Consider the following 23,049-nt stretch of genomic DNA (forward strand, 5'->3'; position numbering starts at 1 on the left):
TGAAGTAATGCCTTTACCCTTCTAGTTGCAGTGAACAAAAGGAAATAAAATTGGCAGCAGCCATTGTGTTGAGGTTGGGCTTTGCTCTGTGACCTGGTGCATACTGCAGGGTCACACATGCCTGGGTGGGAAAGACAGGAATCACATAGAACTCTTCCTCCCTCAACCAGGGATGAGCGCAGGTATCAGTGTATCAACACCTCCTGCCTGACTAAGGGACCAACGGGGAAGGCTGGGATGAGCTGGGGAGCATCTATGGGACACGGTGGAGAAGCGAGGGGGCTGATGGGGAAAGGAAGCTCACACTGTAGTCTTGATGGGGCTGGGCTACACAGGAGAGGAACAACTAACCTACCATGCTGGAAAAATAGTGTACTGCTGAGGCTCTCCATAGGCTTAGCTGGCTCATCTGGCCTCATGATGCAGAGTAGTTATGAGGAAAGGTAATATCCAGTCCCTGCTGCTCCTACATACACTCTTTAAGTGTATGTACTTACAGCCTTAAGAATCCCTGATGAAAGGGAACAGTGAGGCAGGTGTGTGTCCTGTTGTGCCCATGCTGCAGGCACTGCAGTATGATGCTTACACAGGCTCAGCACTGGCAGTTTCTGCAGCTCTCACTGATGCCAAACAGGCTTCATTGCAACCAGTTATCTGCAGTGAGGCGTTTCATTTTGGGATCACAACACCAAATCTGGCAGGAATTTGATTTTACCATGGAAGCAGGTATGGCAGTTCCAAGTTACTGGATGAACATCAATGGCCTACAAATCTTTTTAGTGTCATTCAAGGATATTTTCACAGCTCTGGCCAAACTTTATCCTGAGGCTTCTTCTCAGTGGATTATTTTCCTTTGACCTTCTGAATTCCTGTAGCCAGCTCATCTAATCTCAGAGGGGTCTCCTGGCAGAGGGAAGCAGACACAGCCATAAAGTGGCTCTCACAGTTTCATTCTAACCTTGAAGAACTTGGTTTAGATCAATAGCTTGTGGAGAAATCTTTAATCAAGTTGCTGAACCTTCCTTTGGATGTCTAAGCACTCCGCATTCTGAATCTTAATTATGTTCCTCAAGGATTTCAATTTAATGCTGTATTTGTTCACAATATATTCATTGTAGACTCACATGAGTTACAAAGGACAAGCTACAGTTTTACTGGAGCTGTGGTTTGAGGGACGCTTTTAGCAAAAGGCAGAAAATATGTAAAGGCCTGTTTCTGCTAGAAGATAACCAGGTATTTGCAAAGCCATATCCCCAGATGAAAAAGTATTCAAATAGGATCTCTAATTTGGAAAATTAAGACTATAAAAAGACTCTGTTATCACATTCAAATTGGGTATTCCTTTCCCTGTTACTACGTGTCTCCTCTTTCATCAACTCTAAGTTCCGTGACCTGTTTTTTATTCAGAGCTTTAGAATGCAAATATGTAAATGTGTGTACGCATACCAAACAGTTCCTTATTTTCATACTTTTCTGAAAGAATGGAGGTAAACAAGAACATTCAAATAAAAGAAAATAGCACACAAGACTCATGAAATTTTTAGGGCTTTCAAAGTAATGATTTTATCTTTCTTTTGGATGACATTGTTTATTGTAAGACATCATTTTTATTAAATACACTGTAATACAAGAGACTTTCCATGTCATGTCGAGAGAAGCTGGTCACATGATTCACAAACAAAACTTTTAACACTGGTACCTAGGCATCACTTTGAAATCAGCCAAGATGCAATGACAGTTTTAAAGCAATGGCTTGTTATAACAAACTGCGAAACAAGAACCACTAAATAGTTCCACGTAGACACCACGTTAGGGATTAAAAAGAAAATAAAAAGAAAATAGAAAGGAGAAAGATAGCTCTATACACTAGGTCACGGTTTGGTGACAATATAGAGGTTTATACTTATCTGTAGATATCTTCCTCTTTACCAAAGTGACAAAGAGAGCGATATCTAGAAATATATATACATAAAGTATAGGTGGAGAGCAGGGCTGGGACAAATGTTTCATAATTAATTGATTCTCTCTCTACTGGTAATTCAGTTAAATATTAATATCGAATTAAATTACTTGTATATAAAACATTCTTAGCTGCTTTTCTTTAAGTTACAGAAAGATACATATAAGCTGCAAGATATAGACCTCTGGAAAAATTCAATTTGATCTCTATTTTCTCACATGTTCAATCAAATGTAATGGCCTTATTATTAGCAGCTTCTATTATCCTTGCCCGAAGTATTCAGTGTTTATAAAATACCAGCTGGTCATCACTCAGAACCTTCTACAAGCAAACAAAAAAACCCTACAGACCTGGTCTTGAATGCATAGACGGAAAAATAACACATCCATCATTTCCCATTTCTTCTCCTGAGATGTATGTTTAAAAGATGGCAAAATAGTCACTTGGTTGCTATTGTGAAATTCACAGTGTTTTCCCTGCAACATGTAGACTTTTTTTTTTAATTTTTTGCTTCACATTTGTGATGAATGTAGCATATCCCCCCCCAGCCCCCCCAAACAAAGGTGTTTTAACTAAGGCTCTAAAGGACCTCTTGATTCAAAGCAGCAGTGGTTCATCCCAGCCCTCACAAGAAACTGCAACTTCCTGTGCTATCAAAACCATCACCTTCAATTAGAAACCCCAATCTCTTTCCCAGCCCCTCCCAACCCCCCTCCCACACATTGTATAGCAGTATTTGAAATGCAGTTACAGGCTGCAACAACCCAGACACAGACTTGTTCCAACACATATGCATTGTACCTTAGTCATCCAGTGACCTAATAATTTTATTGGGTTAATTCTTTTTAAAGTGTTTTGTGTAAGTCTACATCAACCACAACAGAAACAAATGCTCAGAAAGGTGGGGTGGGAGGTTACAGAGAGAGAAAGAAAGAGAAGGAAGAGAAAAAGGAAAAGGAAATGAGAAAAGGAAAGAAAGGAAAAGAGAAAGAAGGAACAAAAGCAATAAGGAAAGAGCAAGAAAGAAAAAGAGAAAAAATAGGCAGTTACGTATTAAACTGTAGACAATATATAGATATACTGTTTTCCAAATCAAAATGAATGAAGTCCTTTTAAAAAAGGGTACACTCCATCATGCATCATGGGGTGCTTTTGCTTTACAAGTATCTGTTCTCCATGGCCAGTTCTGAGCTCTGCAGATCTATTGAGAGTGACAGACAGAGTGTGGCGAATGCTGACATTATTACTGCTGAATTTTGGCATTCTCATTGTCCTACGAGTCATGTTGCAGTCTGAATAGTCCAGCTCATTCTTATTTCGTTACTGCAGATGAGTATCAAACGCTAATAAAGCTGCACTGTTATTCTAGGACAACAAAACAACAATAGCACAAACCTAGAAATGGCAGTAAAACAATCTCTGTCTTCCAAGCTTGGAAGCTTGTCTGTTCATTTCGTTGTGAGAAATCAGCAAGTGAGATGGGAATGGAAGAAATGTTTTTATGTAATCATCTGGGGAAGAAAAGTGCATGTTGTTATATCTCTGGCATTCTAGCACTGCCTCTGCTGCACACCAGTTAGTTAAAAAATTGAATCTTACAAACATAGAAAAACAAATTTCAAAAGAAAAAAAGGTATTTTGGTTACTCAGCAGACTTTATCAATTTATTATTAGCACTAATCATAATTTGTCAGAACATAGGTGTATGTAAATTTATACATATACACACAGCCCATACATAATGTGCATGCATGTCTGCACATATATAAATAAAATACAACAGACATAGGCATACATGTATATGCTATGTGTGTATATATACACGCCATATGCAAACACACATATATAATATATATTATATATATGATCAGTTCATAGCACAGTCCAGAAAGACTTTTTAAATGAGTCTGATTGTCATATTTACTCAGTGTAGACAATTTAGCTGACAGTGCAAGCATGATTAATATGCACATATACTCACCCTTCATTGTGATTTGAACACATTTCTTCCTCTTCTCTGCTCATTCTGCTACACTTACCCACTTTTTCATGAACAAACACAAACTATGTATAGCTACAGTTTATAGCTTGTCTACTGTGATTATATATTTTACGCACTATCAAGAACATTAATAATATAGGTCAAAGTTATCCATACTGGTGGCTCTGTAGAACATTTGGTCCTTTAGAAGTTTAACATACTGCTATGTTATTGCACAATGCATTGTAATACTATTTATTCTCTGAAATGACTCTAATAGTCTCACTAGTAAATCAAAAAGAAGATGCCACTAAGTACATTTTCAGGGTTTTGTGGTTATTTTTGGTATACATTCTTTCAGTGCTTGCAAAACCCACCTGTTTGCTTTCAGGCTGGAGCCTGCTTTCCAATAGAAGCAGCATCTCAGATGCCTTTTTCTTCAGCTCATAAGAAACTAATGCAAAATACAGCAGGTAGAAGCTTAGCATCCCCTCCACCACCTGCAGCCTCCTTCCACTGCACAGTAAGAGCAGACTCTTGACACCTTTCTTCTCCGACACTATTTTGAAAATCAACTTCAAATCCCTTTAAAACACAACATTCAAATTCTCAAGAGAATGGGTTTCACTGGATGCTCAGTCTTTATCTAGCTTTCTGTGAACTTTCAAGACAGTCTAGATAAAATCTTAAGGCCCATTTTGTAGGAATCTTCTTCTGGCTTTTTGTGTGTTTCCAGTTCAGTAGCGGTTAAGAAATAACATCTAGCTTATTAAAGAAATACTGAGTATGGCTTTATAGTTACACTGTCATGTTTATTTATAATGCTGCCTTTTCAATGACATTGAGAAGGGTAAAACTTCATCAGTGTCCAGTGAACTGTTCTCTTTTGAAAATGTTCAGAATCTTCATGAGCTAGCTCTCAAAGCTTCTGAAGAAAAAAACCTAAAGTGCTTAATAAATAATATATGCAAGCAAATTATATATTAAATGTGCTATGGGAACACTTACAAAAATAAAATGCTTAATTTATTAAATAAATATCCCCAACACAAAGATGAAGGACTATTTTGATCTGGCTCATATCAGTAAAAATAACAAAAAGAGAAAGCTGAAGGAAAGATCACTTTTTTTTTGCAGTAATGCTCCCTCACAGAGGGAGGCAGAAGTCTTGAGGAGTAAGTAAGGTAGGTTTTCATTTGTAAGAATTCATATTAAAAATAACTCTAACTCTAAATTTGAAATCCTCAAACTTTTGATTTGAAAAATAACAGATATGCCCATGAAGCTGTCATCAACAGAGTGGCCATGCAAATGTACACATACAATGCCAATCCAATCAAAAATAAACTATTTAAGAAAAAGTGGATGTTGGTAATGACAGCACTAGTACCAATACAAACATGGTGCTGAGCTCAGAGTCTTTACACTCTGAATAGTAAGCCATAAACTCAGAGTAGTATTTTTTCTCTAGAGATCTCTATCCCCTGTCATGTTACAAACATAACCAGTGATCTCCATGCTTTAGATTATTAATGTTATATCAGCCTATTGTATCTGTAACATTGTAAAGGCATTTTAACATGGCTAATGTCCTCCATTAGCCTCTTCTAATGAAATATATGCTATATTGTTATGAGTTTGCTATGCCTACTAGGGTGTACTACAGGATGAATGATAGTTTCTGCACAAAGGGCATTAATCAACAAAGACCCTGCACAGGTTGGCTTGCATGGTTCAATTAAAAAAAAAGAAAAAAAGAAAAAATATTGAGGAAGGAAGGAATATTCTGCTGGACAAGCAGAGTATAAGATACACCTGCCCCAGCATCTACAGCTTGTCCTATTTTATCAAAATCCTTAGATTCAACATGTGATCCTGAAATTAACACTGTACATTAATAAGCCTAGCTTCAGCCTTTATTAAAAAATACTAGCTGGAGAACATTTTTATACCAGTGGCATGACAATATCCTACCAGAAGACGAAATAAGGGTGTCTGTTTAGTTTGTCATGTTGTAACGTAATTGTGTTCAATGCAGGCAGCATCTTTTTCCCCTTTACAAATATCTGGCAATGAAAGGTGATGGCAAAGCACCTCCTTGAACAATCCTTTTAGTCCTCAGAAAGACTCTTCAGGGAAAATGCTAAATCCCCTCTTGCCTTTCATCAAATCTTTTCAGTGTTTTTTTTTGTGGGTTTGGATGCCGTCTGATCTCCTAGTTCCTCCAGATAGTGTATCACACAAGACTGTCTTCTTTCCATCTGGCTTTATCTCCGCAAGGAACATGCTTCATGTAGAGAAAACCAGTCTTCTTTTTCCACCCACATGCTGAAGCAACAAAAATTGAGGTGAATCCATAGAAACTCCCAGTAGCGGTACAGCAGAAATCACAAAGTTCGAGTCAAATATATTTTTCCCTTTTTTTCATCCACATCAAAGGCATGAATACAACAATGCATTGTTAGTTGTGGTGGGCAAACTGAAGAGTCTGCTGATATAACAGATCAGGTTTTTAAGGCCTTTGTCTATGCAGAGTTATAATAATGCAGAAGCCAAATTGATTAGAAAGACAAGAAAAAAGGAAAAAAATGATAGAAACTGAAAGAGAGAGAGAGAGAGAGAGAGGAGATACATCTCAGTAATGTCTAAAAAGTCAATACTGTGTCTACAGATGGAGAAGTGCACATTGCTTGCCCTTTGAAAGCTTCTCCGCAACTTTGTCATTAATACTGTCAAAGTTAAGAACACATCTTAATAGAGTTCAGGGGCAGTTGAACACATTAATTCCTGCAGCCCATAAAAACAAATGCTAGACTTTAGCCTAAAATATCCAAGTAGACTGGAGATGCCTTGGCCAGATTCTGGAGGAGTAAATGGATTTCTTTGATGTTGAGCCTCATGTGAGGCTCCCGTTGCCAACAGCCCAGCATCAAGTCATACACTTCCTTGGGGCATGTGCGAGGTCGCTGAAGGACTCGGCCCTGAGTGATGCACTCAATCACCTACAAGAAATCACAAGGAAAGGATCAACACAGCTGTGCCAAGTACATAAGTGTCATCCATGGAAGAGTTAACAGCTAATCGCCACACCAGCCTTACTAGTGGCAGTCACCCAGCCAACTCTGCCAAGGGCTGTGTTTCTAGGTAGACTCATGAGCAGCGTGATGTGATTTGGAAAAATCACTGTAATTTAAGTTGTCAGGGAGCAATAACTTCCATGATGTTAAGTTCGCCCACGTTGCCCCTTTTACTGATGAGGGAATGATAGCCAGGAAGTAATCCCTCTCTCTACTCATCCGTCAACCTTAACTTAACTCAGAAGGAGTCTAAGTTTTCAACCTGCTCACAAACAGAATCAATGGCTCTCCCTCCCTCCCTCCCTCCTTAAACTGTATCACTGTGGCTAATCCCTGGAAAGGGGTGACTTATGACTGCCTGGAAATCAACAGATCATCAGATTACTTCAATCTAGTGAAGAATGGTTTTGAACAACCACCCCGCAACAATGAAATGTATGGTATGGAATTGAAACCACCCAAAACCCATTCAGGGTATAGCTAAGCTCCTTTTCATTGCCTTATGGTCTGTCTCAATAGCCAGAGCAGACTCTGTCCTACACAAAGGAAAAAACTAAATTCCAACTGGTATAGTTCTGTTTGGACAAATTACATCATTTCCAGGGAGAAAAGGGTGAAAACAAAGAAATCCAACCCCAAAGTTCATGACAATACCATGAATACCTGATACCAGGGATCCTGCCTTTACTGAATAAATTTGTTGCTGTCCCTTCTCCAGAGAAGCTATACAGTTAACGTGCCAGCCTTCCCAGTGCAGTTTGAGAATATATTACACACACCTCATTGTTTGAGAGCTGATACCATGGCTGTTTGCCATAAGTAAAGATTTCCCATAGTACAACCCCCAGGCTCCAGACATCGCTCTCTGTGGTGAACTTCCTGTACATGATACTCTCTGGAGGCATCCAGCGAATTGGCAGCATGGTGTGACCCCCAACCTGAGAAAAACAAATGAAAGAGTCAGAAATAATTCCTCAAGACCCTCACAAGGAAGGGTATCAAGATGTTAAATAAGAATCCATGGTTTCCTTTTTTTCCCATTTGAAACCACTCACTTCAATGACCTTTTAAGAACTAGAGATTCATGGTCAAAAGTTCTCTTCCCCCAACAACAATCACTATTATTATAGGTTTCTCAACAGAATCTCCAAAGACTTTGTTCCTGAAGTACAACCTCACCTTTAACATCTACTTGGCACACTCTACCCAAGGAACAGGAAGCTTTATAAAATTATTAACTAACGTAGCTTACCAACCCAGTTTAAATTAGGCCAGTTTTACTATCCATTTTAATGCTCAGGAAAATAAAAAAGATTCATGAAATGTAATCTATTCTACACTTATGATTCTCCTGGAAACTCATCAATATCAGCTGAAATCCATGAAGATACCGTAGTCTGACTGCATGACAAAGTAAAATCAGGATCTGTATAGTATAATATTCTATTTCTGAGTGAGTTAAAGCAATGCTATTTTCTGTTAATAATTTCCAAAATTAATGCATCAAATTATTTTATTCCACATTAACTACCCAGTCCTTCACAGCTTAAAAAAAAATAAAATCAGTCCTTTTGATATATTTCTTTGATAATATACAAACTTGTAAGACATGGACTCCTATCCCAAATTAACTCAAGTTGAATAGGATCTTTCACTGAATTAATGCCTTTCTAAAAGTCTCTTAGCACATTTTTCATTTTCCCCAGAATGCTATACTTCCTTAAAATTAGGATTCCTAACCTTAACTTAAAATATAAAAAAAAATCTTCTCATTTTCTAAACAATTTATTGTTCCTGATACATCCCATTCTGACTGAATCACATCAATAAAGACATCTACTCAAGTGCTTGTGTTATTCTGAGTTACTGTAATACAGATATTTAGATATTCTGATTACTTTTGCATCAAGACAGCTGCAAATGTTTCCAAGGAAGTTAGGATTTAAAAAAAAAAAAAAAAAATAATCTTTCAAGGACGTCTAATTTTTTATCAACTCTCATTTTCCTGTCTGAAAATGTATTTAGTTATGAAACGACATTTGTACTTTCAAGACCCTGTCAATTCAAAATATCATTTCTCCTTGTGAGACTTCACATTATGTTGTTACAAACAATGCCCTCCTTGTTCTCATGTTGAACAAGCATGATCGGAGCTAGCCTAGCTAGAGCCACAGCCGGCACGCTTCAGCGACCGCGAGGGTCAACGGAGATGAGGAAAATCAGAGGGAAGTGCGCAGACATCGCGACTCCCGACACCTCCCGATCCCCGAAGCCCCAGCAGCCCTTGCGAGAGAGCGGCTGACGTGGCGGGGGGCGTTCCCACGGTGACGGTGACCACCCCCCTGCCCCTTGCCTTGAAAGAGCCTTTGAGAGGGCAGCAACCGGTCGGTGCCCACTGGTCGCCGGGAGGAGCAAGCCGGTAGTGTTGCTGGTGTCCCAGACTGCGCACCAATATGGTTGCCTCCAGAAAGAGAGCTTGCAGTAAGGTGACTGCAGCAACTCAGACAGAGACCCCGTCCCAAACCGTGGCTGTTCAGGTCTCTGGGTGCAGGGAGTGCCAGTGCCTGCTGCTGCCGGGAGAGGGAGGACAGCATTCCACCTGCGTGAGGTGTGAGCAGGTAGAAGATCTGCTTAGCCTGGTGGCAAAACTTAAGGAGGAGGTTGAGAGGCTGAGGACCATCAGGGAGTGTGAAAGGGAGATCGACTGGTGGAGTAACTCCCTGGTGGGCCAGTCGGAACGGTTCCAGGGAGATACCCCCCAAAAGGGGAAGGACCCCCTGCCTTCTCAGGCAGAGGGGGATGGCCCGAGACAGCCCCTGCCCTATAGCTGTTGCGCAGAGGTAGGGGACCAAAAAGATGACGAGGGTTGGAAGCGAGTTCCAGTTCGGTGCCGTGGGAAACCTTCCCCCCTTCCTGCCCTGCTTCCCCAGGTGTCCCTCCGTAATAGGTTCGAGGCCCTGGATCTTGAAGGAGAGGTAGGTGAGAATGTGGGGCAAGGCCAGCCCACAAGGCCACATAGGAAAAGGCGGTCGACTTTGCACCTCAAGACTGTCTCTGTTAAGAAAGAAGGGTCACTGTAGTAGGGGATTCCCTTCTGAGAGGAACAGAGGGCCCGATATGCAGAGTTGACCCTCATCATAGGGAAGTGTGTCGTCTGCCTGGAGCCCGGATCAGGGATATCACTAGGGCGCGCCCCAACCTGGTGCACCCGACAGAGTACTACCCGCTGCTGGTCTTCCAGACAGGTGGGGAGGAAGCTGCTTCCCGCAGTCTGAGGGGGATGAAGAAAGACTACAGGGCCTTGGGGCAGATGGTGAAAGAGTCTGGGGCTCAAGTGATCTTCTCCTCACTCCTTCCATCTTCCACTGATGATGTGGGAAGATTCAGTTCATAAACAATTGGCTTCGAGACTGGTGCTACAGGCAGGGCTTTGGATTCTTTGATAACAGCTGGTTTTATAGGGCACCAGTCTGGACAATGACAAGTGAGAAAGTTTTGTCTCACAGAGGCAAAAGGATGCTGGGGCACGAATTAGCAGGGCTCATTTGGAGAGCTTTAAACTAGATTCGAAGGGGGATGGGCTTGTAGCTGGGCTTGCCCCAGTGGGGCAGTGCTCCAGAATTAATGAAGACTGGGAGGCCTCCTATAATCCTAGGGTGAAATCGGTGTGCTCAGCTCGCTCCCTGGAATGTCTGTACACCAATGCGCGCAGCATGGGAAATAAGCAGGAGGAGTTGGAAACCTGTGTTAAGTCAGGAGACTATGATCTGGTGGCAATTACAGAGACGTGGTGGGACAGCTCACATGACTGGAATATAGTCATGGAGGGCTATGTCCTTTTCAGAAAAGACAGGCCAGCCAGGAAGGGTGGTGGGGTTGCACTTTATGTGCGGGAGGAACTACAATGCACCGAGTTCTGTCCGGGGACAGATGACAAGCGAGTTGAGAGTCTGTGGGTGAGAATTAAGGGGCAGGCTGGCAGGGGGGATACTGTTGTAGGTGTCTCTTACAGACCACCAGATCAGGGTGAGGAAGTTGACGAGGCCTTCTACAGTCAGCTGAGAGCGGCCTCACAGTCACAGGCCGTGGTCATCCTGGGGGATTTTAACTTCCCTGATGTTTGCTGGAAGGACCACTCGGCAACCCAGCCGCAGTCCAGGAGGTTCCTCTAGTGTATGGATGATAACTTCCTCCTGCAAGTGGTGGATGAGCCGACCAGGAGAGGAGCGCTGCTGGATCTCATCCTCACTAACAAGGAGGATCTGGTTGAAGCAGTAAGGGTTGAGGGCTGCCTTGGTTGCAGCGACCACGAGATGGTGGAGTTCAGGATCTTGTGTGGTAGGACTAGTAGAATACCAAGTAGAATTGCAGCCCTGGACTTTAGCAGGGCAAACTTTGGCCTTTTCAAGCAATTGCTAGGGGAAATCCCATGGGCAAGGCTGCTTGAAGGTAAAGGGGCCCAAGATAGTTGGTTGACATTCAAGGACTGCTTTTTCCGTGCTCAAGATCGGAGCATCCCGACACGTAGGAAGTCAAGGAAGAGGGCCAGGAGACCTGCGTGGCTAAATAGGGAATTACTGGGTATGCTCAAGTGGAAGAGGAGAGTTTACAGGTCATGGAAGGAGGGGCTGGCCACTTGGGAGGAATATAAGGCTGCTGCTAGAGGATGTAGGAAGACAGCTAGGAGGACTAAGGCCTCCTTAGAATTAAACCTGGCGAGAAGGGTCAAGGACAGCAAAAAGAGCTTTTTCAAATACATGGCAGACAAAACTAACACCAGAGGCAATGTAGGCCCACTGATGAACAGGATGGGTGCCCTGGTGACAGAAGATACAGAGATGGCAGAGTTACTGAATGCCTTCTTTGTCTCTGTCTACTCTGCTGCAGGCAGTCCTGAAGAGCCCTGTACCCCTGAGACCTTAGATGAAGTCAGGTCGACGGAGCGGTTTGCCTTAGTCGATGAGGAATGGGTTAGAGACCAGTTGAGCAATCTGGACATCCATAAATCCATGGGTCCAGATGGGATGCACCCGCGGGTGCTGAGGGAACTGGCGGAAGTCATTGCTAGACCACTCTCCATCATCTTTACCAAGTCTTGGGAAACGGGAGAGGTGCCTGAGGACTGGAGGAAAGCAAATGTCACTCCAGTCTTCAAAAAGGGCAAGAAGGAGGACCCGGGTAACTATAGACCGGTCAGCCTCACCTCCATCCCTGGGAAAGTGATGGAACACCTTATCCTTGGTGCCACCTTAAGGCATATCAAGGATAAGAGGGTTATGAGGGGCAGTCAACATGGCTTCACCAAGGGGAAATCATGTTTGACCAATCTCTTAGCCTTTTATGAGGAAATAACACGGTGGATGGATGATGGCAGAGCGGTGGATGTGGTCTACCTTGACTTCAGCAAAGCATTTGACAGTCTCCCACAGCATCCTCACAGCTAAATTGAGGAAGTGTGGACTGGATGATCAGGTAGTGAGGTGGACTGCGAACTGGCTGAAGGAGAGAAGCCAGAGAGTTGTAGTCTATGGGGCTGAGTCTAGTTGGAGGCCTGTAACTAGTGGAGTGCCTCAAGGGTCAGTACTGGGACCGGTATTATTTAATATATTCATCAACGATTTAGATGAGGGAATTGAGTGTACTATCAGCAAGTTTGCTGATGACACTAAGCTGGGAGGAGTGGCTGACACGCCAGAAGGCTGTGCTGCCATCCAGCGAGACCTGGATAGGCTGGAGAGTTGGGCAGGGAGTAACTTGATGAAATATAACAAGGGAAAGTGTAGAGTCCTGCATCTGGGCAGGAACAACCCCAGGTTCCAGTATAGGTTGGGAAACGACCTGTTAGAGAGCAGTGTAGGGGAGAGGGACCTGGGGGTCCTAGTGGACGACAGGACGACCGTGAGCCAACACTGTGCCCTTGTGGCCAAGAAGGCCAATGGCATCCTGGGGTGTATTAGAAGGGGGGTGGTTAGTAGGTCGAGAGAGGTCCTCCTTCCCCTCTACTCTGCCCTGGTGAGACTGCATCTGGAATATTGTGTCCAGTTCTGGGCCCCTCAGTTCAAGAAGGACAGGGAGCTGCTGCAGAGAGTCCAGCGCAGGGCAACGAAGATGATTAAGGGAGTGGAGCATCTCCCTTATGAGGAAAGACTGAGGGAGCTGGGTCTCTATAGTTTAGAGAAGAGGAGACTGAGGTCTATCTATCTATTAGTGTCTATCAATATATAAAGGGGGAGTGTCACGAGGATGGAGCCAGGCTCTACTCAGTGTCAAACAATGATAGGACAAGGGGTAATGGGTACAAACTGGAACACAAGAGGTTCCACTTAAACTTGAGAAGAAACTTCTTCTCAGTGAGGGTGACGGAACACTGGAACAGGCTGCCCAGGGAGGTTGTGGAGTCTCCTTCCCTGGAGACATTCAAAATCCGCCTGGACACGTTCCTGTGTAACATTATCTAGGTGTTCCTGCTCCGGCAGGGGGATTGGACTAGATGACCTTTCGAGGTCCCTTCCAATCTCTAGCATACTGTGATACTGTGATACTGTGAAAACCAAAACACAACAGAAGTTCGGTCAGTTCACATTATTTCTAAATCACTGAGAACGTCCACTTCCAGCTATTTGTCAGTAATTTAGCATTATCTCAACACACAAAACCACAGCCACGGCTGTGAGAGCTCAGCCCGGTTCTGTGCATCACCACAAGCCAACGCTTGCTACTGAGTCCATAAAAAGCAGAAAGTCGTTGCTAAAACTTTCATAGACTCGGTCTGTTACCTGATTTTTATTCTCCACCCCCTGCATGAGATGTCATGTGGGTGATGGAGGAATGTTTTTGTCAGGATGCTGAATGAAAGGCAGGGCCCCCAATTTCAGTTCCAGGCTACAATGCAGGTTTGTTTCTGACGCAATGCAGGTTGCTGTGCGCAGGTTTTAGAGCCTTTCAACAAGGGACTTAATTCCTGTGGCTTTCCACCTAAACTAAAAACATACATGTGAACACTCTACTGACAGAGAATGCATACACATTTTTAAATGCTTTGGCCCAGTCATCTCTGTGTTACAGTTTAACCCTCTGGCAGGCTGTAAGGCTCTGTGCATCAGAATTTTATATATTGCTCTTGTGAGATCCCTCCTGGAGTACTGTGGGAGTTCAGCTCTGGGGCCCCTGACACAAGAAAGACCTGAAGGATATGTCTTCGAATTGGAGAGGCATGGGTTTAACAGATGGACCACTCTGTGGATAAGGAATTTGCTGGATGATCACACTCAGAGAGTTGTCGTCAATGGTTTGATGTCCAAGTGGAGAGCAGTGACAAGTGGTGTTCCCCAGGGGTTGGTACTGGGACAAGTGCTGTTAAACATCTTTGTTGGCCACATGGTCAATGGGATGGAGTGCACCCTCAGCAAGTCTGATGATGACACCAAGCTGTGTGGTGTGGTCAACAGGTTGTAGGGAAGGGATGTTATTCAGAGGGACCTTGACAGACTTGAGAGGTGGGCTGATGCCAGCCTTACGAAGTTCAACAAGGCCAAGCGCAAGGTTCTGCACCTGGATAGGGCAATCCCAGGCACAGCTACAGGTTGGGCAGAGAATGGATTGAGAGCAGCCCTGAGGAGAAGGACTTGGGCTTGTTGTCTGACAAGAAACTCAGTAGGAGCCAGCAGTGTGCTCTCACAGCCCAGAAAACCAACTGTATGCTTGGCTACATTAAAAGGAGAGTGATCAGCAGGTTGAGAGAGGTGATCCTGCCCCTCTACTCTGCTCTTGTGAGACCTCACCTGCAGTACTGTGCTCAGCTCTGGGGCCCCCAACACAAGAGATATGTGGACCTGCTGGGTCGAATCCAGAGGAGGCCATGAAGATACTCAGAGGGCTGGAACACCTGGGCTGCAGAGACAGGCTGAGAGAATTGGGCTTATTCAAGCCCAGAGAACAGAAGGCTCAGGAGGGACCTTCTTCCTGTCTTCCAACACCTAAAAAGGGCCTATGAGAAATACGGAGAATGACTTTTTATAAATGTAAGTAGTGATAGGGCAAAGAGGAATTGCTTTAAACTGAAAGAGAGGAGATTTAGATTAGATATTAGGCGGAAGTTCTTTACTGTAAGGATGGTGAGGCGCTGGCACAGGCTTCCCAGAGGAGCTGTGGCTTCCCCATCCTCGGCAGTGTTCCAAGCCAGGTTGGAAGGGGCTTTGAGCAACCTGGTCTGGTGGAAGTTATTCCTGCCCGTGGCAGGGGTTTGGAACTAAATGATCTTTAAGGTCATTTCCTCCAACCGAAACCATTCTATGATTCTGTGGTTTTTAACCATCTTTGGCAGAGAAGTCAATGACATGAAGAGTTTGAAGTAACGCACAAACACACTGAGATGCAAAAAAAGTTTACGTTTCCAACCTTATAACAACCCTTTCCATAACCTAAACTGACATGGCCACCAAACAATTCCACACCTGCATCTTGAGAAATATTTCATTAGAAAGTAAGAAAAGTTAGTCCTTTAGAAACATGCAGCCACATACACCCAGACAAGGGGCTAGTGCTATCGAAAGATGGTTGGGGATGAGAAGTTTTGATCTCAGCAAATATTAAACCAGCTTTAAGGTCTGCTCATCGTATAGCCTCTGCTACTGGTTCTATTTGACGATTTCTTTGGCTCATTCCTTAAGCATTAATGAAAGCTGAAAACAATAAAACATGTGTCTATGTTTTTCATTATTTGTCACATCTTACATTAAGAGATTTTGAAAAAGCAATTAAAAAAAAACAACCCCAAACACTCTCCAAAGCTTCTTTTTCCATGGTTCCTTGCTACATAACCACCAAGTATTTGTGGTATGACTCTGTGCTGAGTTTCCAATGTCATTCAGTAAATATGAAGAACACCCCTCTGGAGTGGCTATGATAAATTGCCATCAAATGATGGCTCTGCAATGAACTGATTTACAACATCAGACTTAGCTGTCTCCCTTTGCAGCCATAGAAAGACTGACTCGTCAGTACTGACACCAAGAATTCAATGTACAGATAAGCACAAGCCACAGGGCTCTTTGGTGTTCTTCCCACATCATCTTGCCTGGAGCAGTGTCCATTTCTGTCCCTGAAGGCAGAAGACTTCACTGGGCAGAGTACTAATACAGGTCTCAGAAGTCCTGAGGTCTCTCCATCCCTATCGTTTCAGTTCAACTACATCTAAAGCACAGGTCAGGACCTGGCCAAAGCACATTTCCTTCTCTATTAATGATCAGTGGTTACTAAATCAACACTCACTCAACTCAGAAAACATTAAGGTCTGTGCTATGTATGCTTAAAATGAAGCATATGCTTCAGAGCTTTCTTAAACTGAAGCTTAGGACTTTACACCACTGTTCACAAGATGCCTGAAACAAATTGAAAGTCAGTTGTGAATTCCATCCGATCTTTATTGGACTGTTGAGTCTCAGCACCCAAAGTTGGGCCACAATAGCAATTAAGAGAGGTGCAGTGGATTTTTGCCTTTCTGCCTTTCTGGTGTTACCAAACTCTCTGCAAAGCTAAGGGGTGTTTTCCAAGAAGGAAAACAGGACTACACTGAGCGAACTTTGAAGGTGCTGAGTGCTTCAAAGCAATGCTTTCTGGGTATGCTTTAATAAATGCAAGTATTACACAGCTCTCAGATATCATTAGCACTCTGCAGGATAAAGTTCCTGCTATACACACTGTAATTGCAGTGCTGCTTGACACACATCATTTTAAAATGGTTGCGTGCTAAGCAGACTACAGTTGCAGGTAAATAACACATTCATATTCCATCTAGGTAAGGTTATGACGGGTTTAAAAGCATTACAGTTTTCACTTAATATGCTGTCACTTCAAAATCCATAGTGTAGTAAAAATACTGCAAAAATGACCATTTTATGGAATTAAATTAGGGTATAGTACCTGAAAGCAGCTGCATTATAATGGTTCGTTTTTATTCAGAATCACACTTCTACAGATCCTTTCTGGGACTTAAGTACTTGCTTCCAAATTTCAGTTTATGAAAGCAAGCACTCCCTAGCTCAGCCATAGCCTTTCATTAAGCTCACTAGTTGCTTTTACAGTCAATATTGGGCTAGAAACCAAACCAGAAAGCCTGGTGTATTAGCTTCTGCATGGTGCTGACTATCCACAGGGAGGAGGCTGCTATGCCAGATTAGTCAACTAAGATAGTCTTGAAAGAAGCACTTCCAAGGGGAAGCCGCCACTCCTGTTCCATGTATGAAATGTTGCACTTTCAAAAGTACAGTGCCATTCCACTTGTCACCACTTTCAGCACTCATCTTTAAATGAATTTAACACTTTGAAAGGTGTCAGATAAGCTGACCCTGAACATTGTTTTCATCTATTTGCAAACATCAAGCTTCAAGGACTGTAGAAGCACCGTGTCTTAGCCTTTGTGCACTTTCTGGATTCATATGTTCCATACCCTGCTTCATAGGCACTAGAAAATGATGAAGTTTGTCAAATGCAGAAATTTCCATTTTAAGAAGGAAACCAGGCCAGCAGTACAAAATTCTGCTGCATCATAGAATAGTTAGGGTTGGAAAGGACCTTAAGATTATCAAGTTCCAACCCCCCTGCCATGGGCAGGGACACATCACACTTAACCATGTCACCCAAGGCTCTGTCTAACCTGGCCTTGAACGCTGCTGGGCATGGAGCAGTCACAACCTCCCTGGGCAACCTATTCCAGTGCCTCACCACCCTAACCGGAAAGAATTTCCTCCTTATATCCAATCTAAACTTCCCCTGTTTAAGTTTTAACCCGTTACCCCTTGTCCTATCACTACAGTCCCTAATGAAGAGTCCCTACCCAGCATCCCTATAGCCCCCCTTCACATACTGGAAGGCTGCTATGAGGTCTCCATGTAGCCTTCTCTTCTCCAGGCTGAACAGTCCCAACTTTCTCAGCCTGTCTTCATACAGGAGGTGCTCCAGTCCCCTGATCATCCTCGTGGACCTCCTCTGGACTTGTTCCAACAGTTCCATGTCCTTTTTATGTTGAGGACACCAGAACTGCACACAATACTCCAAAGTGAGGTCTCATGAGAGTAGAGGGGCAGGATCACCTCCTTCGACCTGCTGGTCACGCTCCTTTTGATGCAGCCCAGGATACGGTTGGCTTTCTGGGCTGTGAGCACATGCTGCCAGCTCTTGTTCGTTTTCTCATCAACCAATACCCCCAAGTCCTTCTCTGCAGGGCTGCTCTGAATCTCTTCTCTGCCCAGCCTGTAGCTGTGCCTGGGATTGCTCCGACCCAGGTGTAAAAAGTTGATGGTTGTTGCTGTAGCTGTGCCTGGGATTGCTCCGACCCAGGTGTAAAAAGTTGATGGTTGTTGCTGTAGCTGTGCCTGGGATTGCTCCGACCCAGGTGTAAAAAGTTGATGGTTGTTGGCCCAGAGTGTGCACACTCCATCCATCCATCCATCCATCCATCCATCCATCCATCCATCCATCCATCCATCCATCCATCCATCCATCCATCCATCCATCCATCCATCCATCCATCCATCTCAATATAAACCCAGCTTTCTTGCATGTTAGTATTACTGCTACAGAGAAGAGCCTTCAGCTGATTGCCATCAGGTACACAAATAACGCAATTTCCCTATGCCAATTAAAAATGCATCTGTCAGTACCCTGCCCTGATCACTGTTTCAACTTCTACTGCCCAGATGACATGCGAACACAAAGCCCTGTTGCCCAATGTTTGTGATCAAATGGATATGCTCTGTTAAATCTCTCTTACATTCATCAAATGAAGCCTTGTGCTCCAGCTAGGAGCAGGAGGCTGAGGGTGGAGCTGAGGGAGGCCAACCTACAGAGTTATGAAGAAACAGGCTGCATGTGGGGCTACAGAGATAAGACGCAAGTGAAGGTCTGGGAAGAGCACAAGAAATAAAGTTTTTAGATGATCACTGAATCAATTCACACCAGTTTTATGCCTTACTTTTTTATACAATTGAAGGGGTAGGGCTGAATTGATTGGCCACACTTTTGTGAAGTGCAACTCACTCTCACCATAGCAACACTGTGGTGCTGAGGGCATGTGTGCCAACTTTGTTTGAGGTAGAGTTAATGTTCTTCATAGTACCTAGTATGAGGCTATGTTTTGGATTTGTGCTGACAAGAGTGTGATAACTCCAGGATATTTTAATTACTGCTGAGCAGATGTTTATGCAGAGTTAAGGCCTTTTCTGCCTCTCACTCCACCAGTGAGCAGACTGGGGGTGCATGAGGAGTTGAGAGGGGACACAGCCAGGACCACTGACCCCAACTAACTCAAAGGATATCCCATACCATATGATATCATGTTCAGCAATAAAAGCTGTGGGAAGAAGAAGGAAGGCAGGACATTTGGAGTGATGGTGTTTATTTTCCCAAGTAACCACTACTTAAGATGAAGCCCTGCTGTCCTGGAGATGCTGAACACCTGCCTGCTGATGGGTGAATAAATTCCTTGTTTTGCTTTGCTTGTATGTGCAGATTTTGCTTTACCTGTTAAACTGTCTTTATCTCAAACCATGAATTCTCTCACTTTTACCTTTGCGATTCTCTTCCCCATTCCCCTGGCAGGGGAAGGGCTGCGTGGGGTTTAGCTGCTTGCAGGGGTTAAACCATGACAGTCCATTCTGGTGCCCAACAGGGGGCTCAAAGGGTTCAAGTTAAAAACAGATTTGATTGCAATGTGCTACATCAAATTTATAGCTGTTATTGCTGTTTAGCTGTTAATTGGTGGGCTCCTGTGCTTGCCATGGGGCTTGCTTAGCTTCCTTTGTACAAGTCGTGTGCTTATTAGTGGCTGTTTTTAATTTTTACCCTTTTTGTAGGGCTGTACTGCTTCTCATCTTACTCTGTTAGACTGGGAACATTGGTTTTTTGCTAACAGGAATGTCCATACGCCTGGCCTGGCAGATGGCCAGGACATTGCTGCTATATCTGTGCTGCTGAACTGGACAGGCTGGAACTTCAGTCAAAGGGACTATGACCCATGGATGAATCTGTACAGGAGCACGACACCCTGAATCACCTGTGGTCATGGTTATGTCTCTACCAGAGCAGGTCTAGCTCTGAAGGGGTCATGAACCAAGTATAAGTCCATATTGCAGCAGGTACACCTTGAAGCATCGGTGGCTGTGCATGAGGCCGTGCTGGAGCAGCTGTATTGCTAAAGGCGTTGTGGCCCATGGAAAAGGCCACACTGGAACAGATACACCCCAAAGTAACCATGGCTGTTGACAAGTCTATGCTGCAGCCTCTATACCACTGAAGAGACTGTGGCTCACAGATAAGGCTCCACTCGGAACAGACACACTCCCAAGGGACTGCAGTCTGTGGATAAAAACACGGGCAAGGGAAGGTATTCATTGTGATGTTAAATACAACGGTCTGGTCCAAAGGGACCAGGGATGTAGATTGTAATGGGAATACCTTTAAACTGTTGTAACACAGGACTGGATTTGCATGTTACAGGAATTCCTATGGTGGTACCACTTGCTACTAGTCATTGCAACGTTAAACCCAATAATCTGGACTAAAGGGGCCAAGGGTGGAGAATGTAACAGATATAGCTTTAAATTGTTGTAACCCATTATTTCAGTTGCATACTGGAAGAATTACTATAGTAGAAACCACATGAACCAATGGAAGATTAACCTTATGAGAAGCAGTGAAAATGCAATCGTGACCTGACAAGAGCTGGCTTTGGTACCCAGTAACTCCACACAACAACATCTCTCCTGTTTTGATATACCACCATAACAGATGGAGCCCAAAGTCATTGACTAAATACTCAGTGGATATTTTGTGGACGCATGTGGACATTTTGCAGACATTTTACAGGGGTGGTCCATAGGAATGGGAATGATACATGTGTAATATCCCTGAGGATGGAAAGGGCAGTTGTAGGTAATGAGAATGTATTAGACAGTACTGGACCTGAGCTTAATGTTAATAGTACATAAGAGGGGGTGGGCAATGTGCTGGTTTTGGCTGGGATAGAGTTAATGTTCTTCATAGTACCTAGTATGAGGCTATGCTTAGGATCTGTGCTGGAAAGAATTTTGATAACTCAGGGATGTTTTAGTTACTGCTGAGCAGTGCTTGCACAGCATCAAGGGCTTTTCTGCTCCTCACCCCAAACCACCAGTGAGTAGGCTGGTGGTAGGATGCACAGGGAGTTGGGAGGGGACTCAGCCAGGACATCTGACATGGAATATTCCATACAATGTCATGGGCAGCAACAAAAGCAGGGGAAGAAGAAGAAAGGTGGGACTTTGGAGTGATGGTGTTTGTTTTCCCAAGTCACCATTATGTGAGATGGAGCCCTGTTGTCCTGGAGATGTCTGAACACTTGCCTGCTGATGGGAAGTGGTGAATGAATCCCTTGTTTTGTTCTGCTTCTGTGCACAGCTTTTGCTTTACCTGTTAAGCTGTCTTCATCTCAACCCACGAGTTTTCTCACTTTTACCCTTGTGATTCTTTCCCCCATCCCACTGGAGTGGGTGCAAGTGGCTCTGTGGGGCTTAGATGCTGGAGGGTGCTAAACCACAAGAATATGAACAGGGCTTTGAAGCTCCAGAGCCACACCATAAGATGCTGCATGGATGGGACAGGGACTAGCTGAAACAGGGAGTCTGTTCCTGCTGAATGCTAGTGGCCATGTTTGGAGAGCATCCAGCACTCCTGGAGAGGATGTCAAATCCAACCCCCAGTTTTTGCTGGCATTGCATTACATAACCATTTCACCCTTTCTTTCAGATTTCTGTCTTAAAGTAGTTGATTGCTCTGAATTCATGCAGTAAAAAGCACAGCAACAAACTGCACATCTTTGGAAGAGAGACTTCCTCATTTATGTTCAGTGTTCCCAGGTTCCCACGATTCCTACAGAGTGACATTGCAGTAATGTGTCACAGCGCTTTGTATATTCTCTAAAGACTAGTAATGCTTTTTCTGCCAACAGGATAAAAGTAATCTTTTTACTTTGCAAGCCCAGTGAACCCGAATGACTGACCCATGAGTTCCAGCCCTGATCTTGCCCAATGGCATGGCTGGCTTGACTGCTCCATCTCTCCAGAGCCCTGCGATCTCAGACATTTTGCAGTTCAGGGTGGCAGTCTTGGAAGCAGCAACACAATTCAACATATGCTTAAATTAACTTTTCTGTGACAAGTATATAACCAGTCTCTTTAACACATCTGGATCTTAGTTTGTCAAATTGGAATGGAGATGTACCTTTTGAGCCATTTGTTCACCCTTTCCTAAAAAAGCATCTTGTATACTTGCAGGGTTACAGCATTTCAGGGTAGTTTTCGCTATTTATGTTTGGGTCTTCTGACTTGTTTTCCCATCTCAGGATGATATAACTGCAAAGAGATGTTCTCTGCAAAAATTATCATGTTTTATTGCTAAAACTGAAAACCTCTCCTCTCTTGGTGAACATCTGCTCTTTCCCCCTCATAAAATGTTGGCAAATACTCTTCTCAGCACAAGAAAAAAATCAATAATTGTTATTTTCATTTCTTCATTGCCCTGGCCTTGCAGACAAAGTCAATGTCTCCTCTTAAAATATCATCAGTCCTGCCATGTCCACTTGCTGAAAAGCAATACATCATTTTCACAGTCATAACAAGACATACCACTCTAGCACGAGGTTACTGAATTATGAATAAGGCAAATTACTAGCCAATAGCTAAAGATATGTCCTTTCATTTTCACTTTTAACCCTGTTTTACTTCATCTCTATTCAAAGGGGCTTATGTCTATTAATTAATTCCACCAGTGGTCTTGTCAGAAAACTGAAACAATATCTAGAGCAAAATCTATTACACTTTAAATTTTCTCTTTCCTTGTGCAGCATCAGTTCAATATTGTGTGTCAGCTTTGTGTCACTGGAGATAAAATTATTCTTATTAGTTTCTATGAAAGCATGAGCAGTGTGGCGATCAAACACCTTCACATAACGCTAGAACCAGAAGACAACATAAGGAATTTGCAAATGGCAGGTTCAT

At 43.4% G+C, this 23,049-nt stretch overlaps 1 protein-coding gene across 2 annotated transcripts in view; it reads right to left on the bottom strand.

Annotated features, from left to right (window-relative positions):
• Positions 1–1,560: 1,560 nt before the first annotated feature.
• NTRK2 (neurotrophic receptor tyrosine kinase 2) overlaps positions 1,561–23,049 on the bottom strand; it is a 217,560-nt gene continuing 196,071 nt past the window's right edge. For both annotated transcript variants that reach the window (XM_057428725.1, XM_057428726.1), the window contains 2 exons: positions 7,798–7,956; positions 1,561–6,943 (listed from right to left, as the gene is read on the bottom strand). In XM_057428725.1, the coding sequence (XP_057284708.1) occupies positions 6,758–6,943; positions 7,798–7,956 (345 nt within the window). In that variant the 3' untranslated portion in view covers positions 1,561–6,757. The remainder of the gene's footprint in view (positions 6,944–7,797; positions 7,957–23,049) is intronic.

Source organism: Pezoporus wallicus, unplaced genomic scaffold (genome assembly GCF_028554395.1).
Source record: "Pezoporus wallicus isolate ANWC-B61680 ecotype Strahan unplaced genomic scaffold, APGP_CSIRO_Pwel_v1 contig_708, whole genome shotgun sequence".
NCBI classification, from domain to species: domain Eukaryota; kingdom Metazoa; phylum Chordata; class Aves; order Psittaciformes; family Psittacidae; genus Pezoporus; species Pezoporus wallicus.